At 60.8% G+C, this 13,533-nt stretch overlaps 1 protein-coding gene across 2 annotated transcripts in view; it reads right to left on the bottom strand.

Annotated features, from left to right (window-relative positions):
• The window catches only part of LOC122381427 (plexin-A2-like), a 133,222-nt gene that overhangs the window by 62,087 nt on the left and 57,602 nt on the right, over positions 1 to 13,533 (bottom strand). For both annotated transcript variants that reach the window (XM_043365576.1, XM_043365568.1), the window contains exon 4: positions 4,401 to 4,538. In XM_043365576.1, the coding sequence (XP_043221511.1) occupies positions 4,401 to 4,538 (138 nt within the window). The remainder of the gene's footprint in view (positions 1 to 4,400; positions 4,539 to 13,533) is intronic.

Raw genomic sequence — 13,533 nt, forward strand, 5'->3', positions numbered from 1 at the left:
GTGTCGGCACCGATGTGACACAGGCGGGGACACCGTCACGCGTCACGTCACTACGGCCCGTGGCTGTCCCGACATCACCGACGGAGCGCTGTCGCTATCGACGGGCGCGTGCCGCCGCCCCGCGGGGTGCCGTGGCGGCGGCGGCAATCACGGGGATGGTCGTCCGGCGGCGGCAAAGGGGCCACTTCACTGATGGCAGCGCCGACTCCGATCGGATACGACCCAGGCACGACCACAGCCGATTCCTCCAGCGATACATCCATTGATGCAACGGGAGCACAAGCCAGCCGGCTTCTCAACCGGGAAGAACCCAGACAGACTTTGATGTCACATTAGCGTCTGAGGATCTGTGTTTGAGCTTATGAAAAGAATAGAGGCATAATAATTTCCCTCTCCCGGAAACAATCGTGTATGAGAAAGAAGCAATCAGAGAAGAGTGAACGGAAATCATCGGGCTGGCGCGCCGGCAGGTCGAGAGGCGCCGGCCGTCGATCAGAAATCACTCTCGCCAACGAGGCAGGCCGACGATCCGACGGTCGGCCGACGAACAGATGGACGTCTCGACACTCGTCCGGATCGATGGACGCAGCGATAGACAATGGACCAGACAGGCAGACAGACGGACAGACGGGGACGAGAGAACGAGGAGACGGGCGGTTAGAAAGACAGACGTATACTCGGCGAACAGACGTGCAGTTAAATCAAATGAGTAGACGATCAGGTGATCGGTGTGGTGCGGTAGGTTTTCTCGTTGCCCTAAATACCGAATGACTCGACTGACGGGAGAACAGCGACGGACCGTCAATTGAGCTCCGTAATGTTTCAACATCTCATGTCAGCCTGCCCAGTCAGCTGCCAAGGAAAAACCGAGTTTGTCGACACGCACGACAGCGTAAGAGCACGCCAAGTGGCCAAACTTGGGTTGCCCAACACCACTTTGACCACTCGGGTCATTGGTGCTTCGGTTCTCACGCCACTAACAACGCCGCCGCCGCCGAAAACCGCCTGTTGTCACGCACCGAAAACGAGCCGACTAATTGTGAGCCGATCTCGCGATTGCAGCCTGTCAGCAGTCGATACTCGAGCCGAGAGAGACGTGCTTCGGGCGCGAGTCAAAGAGTATGTATTACGAGGGAGGGTGATTGGAGTTGAGTGGGGTGCAGCCGATCCCAGCAGGGCCGAGCGTGAGTCGTGGCTGAGCTACGGTCGAGTCTGTGTCTGACAGAACCTAATGGGAGGCCGGAAATCAGTTGGCTTTGGCCGGATCCCAGTCGGAGCCGCTTCCGGAGCCAGCTGCTTCCAGCGACGTCTCGGCGCTCGATGCCGTCCACCGGAAGGAAGAAGGGAAGAGAGGAGAAGAGAAAGAAGAGCCGAGGTACAGCGGCGAGGAAACGGGGCACAGACTGGCGCCCGGCAGCGTGGTAAAACACCGCAATCACACGCGGGTCGATCGGGGAGCGCCGCGCTACCACTGCACGGCAGCAGCGGTAAACAACACCTCCCATTATATCTGCTGGTCCGTCCGTGAGCGTTTCTGTGTGCGCAGGGCTGTCTGACAGACAATAAGCCACGTGCGTGCACGTCAAACACAGCCCGCTGTCAACACGACACGCAACCACGCGCCGGCGGATGGCCGCGGCACGCGCGCCGACGGGTCGGCTGGGGCCGCTCTCATGTCCGCGATGGAGCGTGCATGACGCGCGCGGCCATAAAACCGCCCTGCCGCCCGAGAGGCGCAATCAGACAGCCGTCAGTGGCACACCGACCCGCGCCGCGCGCTGAATAGCAAACCGGCCCAAACGAAACGAGCGAACAATCACTCAGTGGCGACGGCCTTCAGTGACGCCGCTCCGACCCCGAAACAATCGCCGCCGCGCGTTTACCGGGCGTTGGCGGCTGGTCGCAAATCAAACTACATTGCCAGAGGCCTATCGTCCCTCACGAAGCCCATGCTGTATTGTGCAGCCCCTCCCTCTCCTAGCGGCAGTACGCCACCGCCCGGGAGCCGCACCCTACCGTCGGCCTATCTGCCTCCGGGCGCGCCCGCCCCAAAACGACCCGCACACGTCATCAATGACGTCACCGTCCGAGGCGTCGTTAGCCGGATTTAGGAACCAGCGACGGAGACATCGCTCTGCCCCGTGCCGACCGGAGGTCCGTCTGGGCCGTCAGAATTTCGGTCAGCCGGCGAACGGCTCAGCGCGGAGCTCAGTCCCGGAGAAAAAGTCAGAGAGGAGTCAGAGTGACGGTGGCGGGGTCGCCAGCCGAGGCCGGCGGCGGCGCCGCGTCTGAGCCAAGAGATTATGAAGACAGGAGAGATATCGACGAACCGCGGACCCGACAGGATGAGAAACTATACCCGACTGAAAAGGGTTTGGATGTGATATCTCAGCATTGGGAATGACTGGCATAGGCCACTGATTGAAAAAAAAATATTATAGAAACGATCTGTAGCCATGAACGAAAATGAAAACGTGATTGCGAACAGCACCAATATCATGCAAGAGACGGAGTGGAACAGGAAAAACAAATGAATCCAGGTCAGGAGAAAGGCAGCGACACTGGCAATTCCAGGCGTGTAACGGAATAGCAGAACTGCTGCAAGTGTTTCTGTCCGAGTTCTAGGCGAGACTATTCGTGAGACCGAGCGCACCCGCTCCCTCGTTCCGCAAGCCACGCATTCAGCTAACCTTACGGAGCGGTCTTCAAAGCTGTCCGGTCGGTCCCACCTCACACCGCCCGGTCAGCGCCGGTACATTACCACTCCCCTGTCGCCGCAACCGTCGGCCGCCGTCCGCCGGTGGAGCGCGGCCCTTTCTCGGCGCCTGCTCGCTAGTCAGGTGATGTATGGTGCGGCGTCGCAGGACAAAGCGGTCGCTCGGCGCGGCTCACAGCGATGCCGAGGGTCGAGGACGGCCGGTACCTCGCGCTGGCACCCCAGAAAGGGCGCTATAGAACGCTTTCCAGGTAGGGTCGGGTTTTGAAGCCCACTTCAGGAATCTCGTCCAGAGGGCAATTCGAGGGATTTTCTACGGTCGGAACGTCAGTGAACTGTCCTCGTTCCGCTCAGAGGCCCAACTGAGAAAGTTATGGGTCATCAGTTCGGCTGGATCCGTGTTGCCAAGGTCATCCCACCGCTTTGAGCATCCCCAATACGACAGCACTTGAGACTACCATGTTGTCCAAGCCACAGCAGCATGATAATCAGATAGGATCCATGCCAAAACGGCGACATAAACCACAAATTACGTAATAGGACCACGTCCATACATAAACCTTGGATAATACTTGCAGCGCTCAATAGTAGTGGCCGTGTCGATACATTAACAACGGATTGGAAACTGTTTCACCGGAGCCCAGCGATGACCTTCGTGATTTCACTCTGAAGGTTGCTCGCTTGGCCTTCTTGTGAAAACGGACACCTTGCAAACATTGCAAACAGCTGTGACAAATCACCTGCGGCGATAGCCGGCCCGGGCCTACTTGGGACGTCACTTTGAGTGATGACTCTCTGCAAAAGCAATCCGGCCAGTCGTCCCTTGACCGGGCCCCATCCCGTTAGAGGATATTCGCCGTGCAGGTTTCTGGTTACGAGCCGAATAGTTGGCGGATGCCGTCAGCTTGTCGCCCATTCACCATGACGCCCGCCCTGACATGGCGCGTCACGTAACCCGGTGTCACGTAACGCCCGTGTCACCCGGTGTGTCAGCTGCTGTGTCAGCGGTCACGGGAGCTGGCGTGCGGGCGGGTCGCCGGCGCCGGCCCGCTGACTCGTCTCCCACCTCTGCCCCGCCACGCCGCAGCTCAGGCGAGGTGTCTGACCCGTCCTGTCAACGGACTCGACACGGCACTGCATCATGGCCCTCTCCTGCCGCTGGTCCCTTCAGAGGCGGATACTCCCTCCTCGCGTCACGAGCGCACCACATTGTCCAGCGGCGCTGCAATCCGCCAGCAGGACAGGCATCCGGCAGGAAAACGTCTAACGGGCCACGCCGACTTGTCTCCGGTTGACGCAAAGGCCACTTGACGGTCGACGAGGTCCTCGACGACTAGATGACGCAACTACCAGCTCTTATAACTTGTTCTACACGAGATCTGACATTCCAAGCAAAATTAGCAACGGCACGTGTTACGAGTCGTTCCAAAGAGACATTTTATACACCGTGCATCACAGCTCGGAGCTCATCGCGGCTGGATGCCGTCTGCAGGAACGGTGAGCTTACACATCAGAAAGTTCTAGCATTCCTGATTGGATTAACGGCTTCTGCTTCTTCCAGCAAGTCCCGGTGTGAATCCGTTATTCACGCCTTTCAAACTGGTCGTGCGATTCCATCCGCCTATCCTTGAAATCCCTCCCCTACGGGAGAAGAGCGCCTCAAGCTCAGAGGCGAGTCACTTACCTTCTTTTCAGTCATGACGTAGAGGTGCTGCTTGGGCGGGTCGAGCCGGAGGTCGGCCTGCACTTTGCTGCCCTGACGGACCGTCAGGTCGGCATACTCTGTGCCCACGATGACATCCGACAAGGGCTCCACCACGATCTGCACGAGAAAAAAAGAGAAACGAGATCAGGTCAGGTGTGGGGAGGGATCACGAGGTTAGGCGAGGTGAAGACTGAAAACAGAGGTCGCATGAGCTGAAGGAGCCTAGGGCAAAGCCAGATACGAAGCCAGATGAAAACTTGATAGCCATGAAATGATACAAAGCGTAGCTGATTGACTTACGTGGATATCGTTACCAATGTTCAAAGCCATCAATTATTGCGATGCGTATAAAGTGATTAATTGTGATTGCAAACCTCACATCCTTCTCACGGTATGACGCATCTAATAGGATTAACAATCACGCTTCAAAAATACGTTTTACAATTTGAAATCTCAAGCACGTGAGTCACTATGGACAGGAAGATTACATCTTGATATCGGCTAAGCACATTGTAAGAGCACAGTGTACACAGCATACAGTGCGGCAGTCTTGACATCGCCAACAAGGGGCCAAGGTCCAAACAATGGAGTTGAACGACAATGGCATCATATGACATCACCCCCTGTACTTCCCACTCAGGGATCTCGCTCTGGTGTCCGCGATGCGGGGCTCGACTATCAGAAACAGCAGGCCGCGCCAGCCGTCTAGCCAGCTCATCTAGCCACCCTGACGTTTATTATGATGAAGGCATTAGCCGCTGCACCGCGCTCGGCCCCACATGGCCCCAAACGCCGGCCGGGCCGGGCGTCTCGGACAATGCGCCGACTGATTGATTGATACTCGTGTCAGCCCGGGCGAGGCGCGTCTGACGATGAGTCGATTCTGCGCTCGCGCCAAACACAGCCGCGAGCGTACGCCATGCATGCAGCATCGAAGGGCAGCGTCGTCGAACCGATCATGGTCAGCCGCGCCCCTCGCGGTACCAAAAACGCTGCGCAGTGTCCGCTGTCCAACACAGCGCCGCCGAGCGGGGTGCGTCCGGCTCAGTCACCCCGATCGCACCACGCGGCGATCTGCGGCCGCTTATGGGATGCAGCGACCCTCAGCTGTCGCATCTCCTCAGTCCGTCTCAGCACGACACCGCGCCAGGGCGACAATCGGTGTGACTCAGGCTGACTCTCCGCCGACCCTGCTGACTCTCTGCTGACTCTCCGCCGACTCCACCCAGAGACAGGCCCCCTGTGCTGATGGCGCATAGTGATCCCTCGTGTGACCCCCGTGGCGCCATCCATCTCGATTCGAGAGTGGAGGCGGCGCCGAGGCTGTCCCTGGCTCCGCGCCAGCCCTCCACAGGCCGTCAACAACGTCGGCGCATGCAGCACCGCGCCTGATTTGATGTCCACGCCATGTCAGCGCGCCCGGCACCTCCCCGAGGACACGAAAGGAGGCAACACGAGTGGGTTCGACAACCAGGTACGGTAGCAGCTAGCTGGCGTAGTCGAGACTGCTTTCGTTCTACTCTCAAGATTCATGCGAAGTTCCCCAGAAATATGCGTTGATGAAGGACAGCTGAGGCGAGCGAGAGATATTTCGCAGGTAAGATAACTGTGAAATCATCAGTTCTCAGCGACGGTGGAGAAGATCCAGAGGCACCGCACGAGAGGTGACCACCGCCAGCCGCCCACCGCCCACCGCTATAGACCGTCTCTGTCGTGTTTATAGTCGCTCGACGGGGATTATGATCAGAGATAAGCGCTATGAAATCCGGGAGCGGGCGCCGAGCGGTCCGGTGAGGGATTGTCAACGCCCCGTGAACGATGGAGACGGCTCGATGACGAACGAACGCATCCACTTGGCTCGTTCCGATGTATTCCATTCCTCGGCGGGCGGCGATCCCAAGTGGAGGTCGCCACTCTAACGAAACACAGGTGACGCAAGGCGCGCTATTTCTAAAACAGCAGCCGCCCAGGACAAAGCGCCCATTTACATAACCTGAATGCGGAAACAGGCAACCAAGCTAAACTTCCCCAAATGGGCTGACTTAAGTAGCAATTCAACACGACTGCGCTTTACCTAAACAGCGTCAGCAGTTTGTCGTGCGGTCTGCGTTAATGCACCGAACGCCTCAAAGCCAACACGGGCAGGCAGCTGGTTTAGCTAATCAGGCCCGCACCGCATCAAACGCGCCATCAGCCGCACTTCAAACGGGCTGTGGCAGGCGAAGCGGCAGCCAGCATAGCGCGCCATGACAGCTCCGGCGCAGTCCCTCCCGCCCGACGTCCGGCCCCCTGCGTTCAGCTCCCTTCCCTGCCGGATTTCCGCGTTGCTGTAAGCGGTGATGATGGTAAGCCGAGTCAGATTCGGAGCCGCTGCTCTCCGCTACCCCTGAGGCTGTTTGTTTGGACAAACCTCGCTCAAGGAGGGCCCCGAAGAGTCGGCATGTCTACGCAGCCTCGTTGTTGGTGCACCGTCAACGCAATCCCTCTCTGAAGACGGCTCGGGGCTCGGGTGTCATGAGCTGACGCCCGGGGCGTCCCACGACGAAGCCGACATCGAGTGAGTCGGTCACGGGTCGCGCAGCTGTTCGTCACTGTCACGACCCCTCGCTGCACCACCCGCGGAGCCGCCCAGGTCACCGTCAGGTCATGAGGTCAGCGCTGAGGGTCGGCCAGCTCCCCGACATGGGGCGCGCGCGGCGCAGCGGGGCCCGCCCGCCGCCCGTCAGTCCCGGACGGCCCGCGAGTAAACATGGCCCCGGGAGGCGGCCCGTGCAGCGCGCACTCTCCCCAGGGCGGCGCGCTCGCACACGGCGCTCCTCCGGGCCTTCTCCTCTGGTCGGACCGCCCCTGCGCTCTCAGCGAGCTCTCCAGACAAATTGGAGCCGCTGTCAGCGCGCCCCACGTGGGGAGTCGCCGGCCGCCGCGCTCCCAGCCAGGTTCTCCGCTTTATGGGCGGTCGCGTTTACAGAGGCTCTCTAAAAGCGTCATCAGTCGGAGGGTGAGGTGAATTGTTCACCCTTCCCCTCGCCCTGTTGCGATGGGCGGTCGAGCACTGCTTTTCGCACCAGTTTCTGTCCGTTGAAAATGACAGAATTACGGGGGACGGCACCGGCTGCCTTTTAACGACTGTCAGTGACTGGGGAGAAAAGTACCAAACCTTGTTGCAACGATCCTAAGATGACATCAGTGTGACTTAGTGAACTGCCAAGCTCGGAGGCTAACTCCGTGCCGCTCCCGTATTCTCCCGGCCATCGACCCGGTCGGCAATCCCGGCCCACTATTGACGACCAGCTGCGACATTAGTGCTAAGTGGCGCGCCGCAGCTCGCCGGGTCCGCCGCCGCTGCACGCCGCGCCTCCATGGCAGGGCGGTCCTTTCCCGGCGGTGCTAAACCTGCACTCGCCGACAGTAACTGCCACGGCGCGTTTTGAATTCGAGCGAGCACCGGCCGGCCTCTGTCCACGGGCGTCGAGGGCCGTTTCTCCCCGTGCGAGGCACCGCCGCCGTCCCGGGCACGTGCCGGGCATCCATCGGCGGCGCGACTGGCCGGCGATGACCCGGGTCAGTCGGTGCGGCCCCGCCTCATGGCCGCGCGACCATCCAGCACGTACCGGACCGGTCAGTCGGCACGTGCCGGGTCGGCGCGGGGCCGACAGACTGTCTGTGCGACCAGCCCGGACCTGGCTGAGCAGACGTCAGCGACGTCCTCCAAAGGTCTGTGACGGGGTCTGAGGGTCACCCGGCACCCCATTACACCTCAGCGACCCTCGGCCAGCACCCAGTAGCACCCGGCCAGCCCGGCCGGACTGGCGGAACGACGGGCGAGCCCAGCGGCGCGGACCTAACGGGACGTCGTAAACCGTCAGCAGATGAGGTTTCGGTGACGGAGAAACCGACGTCCGGCCGCTGACGTGACATGACCCGGCCGCGATTCGTGCCGTGCCCGGTCGACCGGTCCGGTCAGCCGTGCCGGCCCGGCCGCCGAGCGGACCACACTGACCCGACCGGCACGCGGCGGGCGACTTTCTCCACTGGCGGCTGTTGCACGGCGGACTGCATTCCAACCGCGCCAGCGATGTGGGTGGTGGCGCCCGCATTCTGATATATCAAAATATATGCGACGGCGATCTAATGCATGAGGGCTCGTTGGCGAGACTGGGCGGGGTGCGACATAGCGAGTGGGAGAGAGAAAAGAGAGCCAAAGGGTGAGAGAGAGAGAGAGAGAGAGAGAGGGAGAGAGAGAGAGAGAGAGAGAGAGAGAGAGAGAGAGAGAGAGAGAGAGAGAGAGAGAGAGAGAGAGAGAGAGAGAGACGAAAGGTTTAACATAAGAACCCATACGAGCATCTGCGACCACAGGACACTTCGTAGGAGCTGCGATGTCCTAAGCTCACGCCTCTCGGCCACAATCCAGATCTGATAAGGCCCGCGCTCAAACGACCAGGATCTTGCACCAACGACGGGTCCATTTTTGCTCGTGTTTACCCAGTCCAGCGTGTCCTTGCTTTCTCAAATTCGTCCTTGGCGCAAGGCTTTCCTCCATCACGAAGGACATCTGATCGGCGCTGCAGGTTTTTGCGGGTGACCAGTGTGAGATACGACAGTGGGGGTTCTGCAGCGTGCGAGATGTCGCATAATAGTGCCATAAACGGAGCTCCGGGCCGCACTGCGAACGACATGCCAGCGAGGTCGTCATAGCAGATAGCGATAACAGCGTGAACGCTAGCCAGGAATGACGTTGGGAAGACGTCAGCGGAGAGGTCCAACTCAGCGTCAGTGCACAGCGGCGGTGACCGCGCAGGTGTCGCCAACTGACCGGTGAAGGCGTCACCTGGCCGGCCTCGGAGCGGCTGCAGTTTGCGGGCAGGGGCGCCGTGCCGCCGCCGCCGGCCGCGGTACCTATTTATCGCTGTCGGCTAATAAGGTCTGGCAGCCGGCGCGTACATCAGGCTCGGAAAGCTCTCTCAAAAGGTGTGCATTAGCGCCGGGACCGGCCGGCGCCGCGGCCACCTCTCCGAGCGCCGGGGTGGAAAGGTCAGACCGGCGGGGTGACACCGGCCGGCGGCGGACCGCGGTGTCAGTCACATCGGGCCGGTGGGCTGCCATCGATCCCCGTTGGTCCACGGTGGGACCCCTCTCCCAGCGCCGTCCCCGCTGCTGGAGGCAGGGCGGGGAGCGGGCGGGGGTTCACGGCGTCGTCCACCCCTCTGCACGGCCGGCGGCGGCGCTGTGGCGTCGTGAGCAGCAGGGGGCCCACCCGGCGGCCTCGGCCTTCGCCCCTGCAGCCGCGGGTCACGAGCTGCCGTCAGGAGCGGCCGGCGGAGGGCGGTCGGACGTCGGGTCACACACCTGGCTCTGTCTGACCTCGCCCGGGTCAGTCGCCGGTCACCCTCGCCCGCGGCAGGTCACCGACACACGCCGCGCGCCGCAACCTCTCCCTCTCACTCCCTCCACCGCCCAATCAGCCGGCGTTTGTGGCGAAACAGCGCCAGACAGTGTTGTGAAAGTGCATGGGCGCGGACGAGCATTTTGCACGTTGTCGGCAATTTTCGTTGCGCATACACACATAGCGCGAGGTTGTGAGGGCCGTTGAAGAGGCATGTTATCAGGCAACATCGGTCGGTTTACGACTTACGAGGGACGTGAAAGGAAAGGATACCCGGCGCCGGCACGAATTCTCGGCGAAAGCGTCTCTCGTCTCATTATTAGCCGTGTCGGTTCTGGCGCGGCCGGAAGTGTTGCGACACGTAATTAAACATTTTTGCTGGACAGCGAGCCGGGGAATGTGTTGCAGACTCCAGATACAACACTCTTAGAGCCCGACGGCTCATTGTTGGCAAGCTGTGGTGCAGATGCTCGGGGCACCGGAAACGGTGGCCAGAGAAAAAGAACAGAAAAACGTCAGTGTGTCGGCCAGCGCTGGCCAGCGTCTGGACGTGCTGCTGCGCGGGACGATGGACGCAAAGGCACGTGCTGAGCACAGCCGGAGACACGTGACACATGTGTCACACGTGCCATGAGTATCCGCCGCCGGCGCTCGCCGGTCGAGAAACGCGCCCGAGTCGGGCGGAAGCGGCCGCTTTCCGGCCTTTCTCCGGGCCCGCTCCATATTAATGGTCTGCCCCTACATCCGCACAGCACTTGTTGGAAATTAACGTCCGCCTTCCGAGATCGTTCAGGCCGTCCGACTGTCAAAATGATACAAACGAGCGCCGAGTCGAGCGAGAGATTATGCTCGTGACCCGAGCACCGGCGTATCCTGGCTGCTTTCACAGGAGGGGGCGCCGGCGCCGGTAACCCATCAGTAGCACTGACTTCAGCAGCACCGGTCAGTGTAAACACATCATGTGGCGAGGATAAACAGAAGTGACCCGCATTCGACAAGCCACTACATGAATCGGTAACTGGGACAAATATGCAGCACATCGGTTATCCTGCGGCTCCGCCCGCTCGAACCCACGCCTATCGCCTCGGTCCCAGAACATGGACGGGTGGGCCGTCATTAGGCGCCCCCGATCAGGGCCGGACGGGTGTCACTGGCGTCAGACGGTGGACGAACGGGTCCGACGCGCCAGGAATGTCACCGGCGCGCCGCATACGTCAGAGGGACACGCCGAACACCTGTCGGCCGGCACTGGGGCCGGTCCCGAGTCGGGACGAGCGGGCAGCGGGCGCAATCGGGGCAGGCGACGCCGACCACTGAGGCTAACTCGATCGAGTGTAAGCCCGCCGGGCGGCCAGCCCTCCCAGACCGGCCGTGCAGGCCCGGCCCAGTTCGAGGAACGTGCCCCTGCGAGATAGTCATCGGCGGCGCTATCGAGCCGCGGTGGAGCGGCCGACGGGCGCCGGCCGGTGGGCGGCCGTGCCGAGGAAACTAGGCGGCCCGCAGTGAGGCCGGACCTTCACACCCCCAGAGACGACCGGAGCGGCACGCCGTTTTTTATTCGGACGTCCAATTTAAGGAGACGGTTAATACTTGGAGAACTTGGTGAGCACTTACCCGATCTGGGCAGTCAAAAGTAATTTAAGTTGTAAAGTTGGGGTTCGTCGCTTAGCTGCTGCTGCATTCAAAATGAGTCCTCGACGTCGCCGACCGCTAATGGAAGCTAACTTCGCGGCGACAAAGGTTTCATACGGATGGCTGCTCCCGAGGCGCGGTCACAGAACATGTGCCGAACATCCCCAGACAGCTCGTCTCTGCTCCCGAATCGCTGGCAGCGCTTTGCGCAAGCAGCCGAGCTCGAATGGTGGCAGACTGGTGTGCTAATTACGTAACAAGCTCCAGTTGCCAGCGCTGCCTGTTGCATCAGGGGCAGAACAAGCGGGCCCATCTGCCTGTACTTTCTCTGACACCGCCCTCCCACGCCCGCGCCGCGGAGGTGTTAACGACCTCAACCAGCCTCAGAACAGTCATCTGAATACAGAGGCGGCCCTTGGGTGACCGGTACGCCCCGTGACCAGCATGGTCCGCCCCGTCCAGCCACGCTGGTGTCAGCTAGCGCACCCCTGGGCCGCCGCCCCCGAGCGCACGCCCTGCGTCCCAACACAACAACCCTATTTAGCGTAATGGGAAGCACTTAGCAAATCCCCTACCGAGAAATTCGCTAGCGAGGATCCATTTCTCTCTGAAAGAGTTCCCCGCTCAGCGTTTGGCACGTTTGAGTCTTTCTTTTTCGGTTGGCAGCGTTTCCGAGGTGTCCCCACGCGTGGACGCAGCCAGCAGGGTGATTCGATTTGCCAGGGCATTGAACCGCAATGCCGAGGACATCGATTCGCCATCAATGCGAGTTCCCGGATAACGAACAGCCGTCGGGGCTATACACAACGACACTGCTAAATACTCCGCACGGTGGCCGGTGGGGACGTTCGCTCGCCGCACAGATGCTCGGCCCCCGAACCCTGGCCCCTGTTTCTGTCCCTAAAACGGTCATGGCCCACACCCCGATCTGCACCTGCCCCGGCCCATGGCTGTGATAGAACGACGTCGCTTGTCGCGGCGCCATCCATCCGCCGGGGTGCTGCCCCGGCCGACCCGGAACCCGGACAGGGCAGACACAAAAACAGCACCGAGCCGCCGCCGCAATCTGTCTCCGCCACGAGTGACAGCGCACTGCGAGCGCCACATGGGCCGGCGGAGATCGCGTGGGCCGGTGCGCCGCTCCCCGGCCTGTCAGACTGTCAGACGGACAGACAGCCGGTCATCAGACTGCAGTGCACGTCAGACAGCTGAGGTCGATCACCGCTCTGCAACGCAGACAGCTGAAACCCAGCCGCCGCCGCGCCGTCCCAGACGCACGCGCCAGAATATGAAACAACATATGACCGGAAGATGGCCTGGGTTCCGTATCTCGGAACCCAGGCCGGGTAGCCAGCGGTTCGCACGGATGATTCACAGAGATGCCGGCACGCGTCTCTCCAGCCGTGCAGCTGGTGGACCGATAGATGCGACAGAGCGGAAAGAAACGACATCGCACTCTGGGAAACCCGAGAGAACAGCGGGACAGAACACCGATAGAGGCAGCCAGAGACAGACAGAGACAGAAACCGCTGGACAAAGGCGAATGCTGCCGGTAAGACCGCCACATCCGGAGGACGGAGATACAACGTGAACCCTGCGACCGTGCGAAGCACATGTTGGTGCAGTGCGATAAGCAAAGGACGCTAGACAATCCCTTTCTATCGTTCAGCACTGACGATTGACATGCTTGAACAGTGAGCTATAAGCAGATGATTATATAACAAAATATATTGCATGGCTATTTACTACGATCCTTAGGGGTAAAATGAAGGGACTGGTAACACTTCACAGAGTAGGCAGGGTCTACGTTGGCGGTGGATAGCTGGGAGAAACTGGACTTGGAGGAGGAGAGACGGCCTGAGGGACGAACGGACAGATGGACGGGAGGGACGGACGGATGAGAGGTGGACGGACAGACAGGCGGACAGACGGGCGGGGGTGCACGGACCGCGGGTGGGCGGACAGCGGCGGCATTCCGCCGTGTCACCGTGCACTGTCCGTGTCCCGCGCCGGCCGCTCTCCGTCTGTCAGCCGCCCCGGTACGGGTCTCTCGGACCGCTCGGTGAAACCCGGATCCGACCAGCTCGATCGGAGCCG

The sequence above is a fragment of the Amphibalanus amphitrite genome, unplaced genomic scaffold (assembly GCF_019059575.1).
Source record: "Amphibalanus amphitrite isolate SeventyFive unplaced genomic scaffold, NRLGWU_Aamphi_draft 000011F_arrow, whole genome shotgun sequence".
Lineage (NCBI taxonomy): Eukaryota > Metazoa > Arthropoda > Thecostraca > Balanomorpha > Balanidae > Amphibalanus > Amphibalanus amphitrite.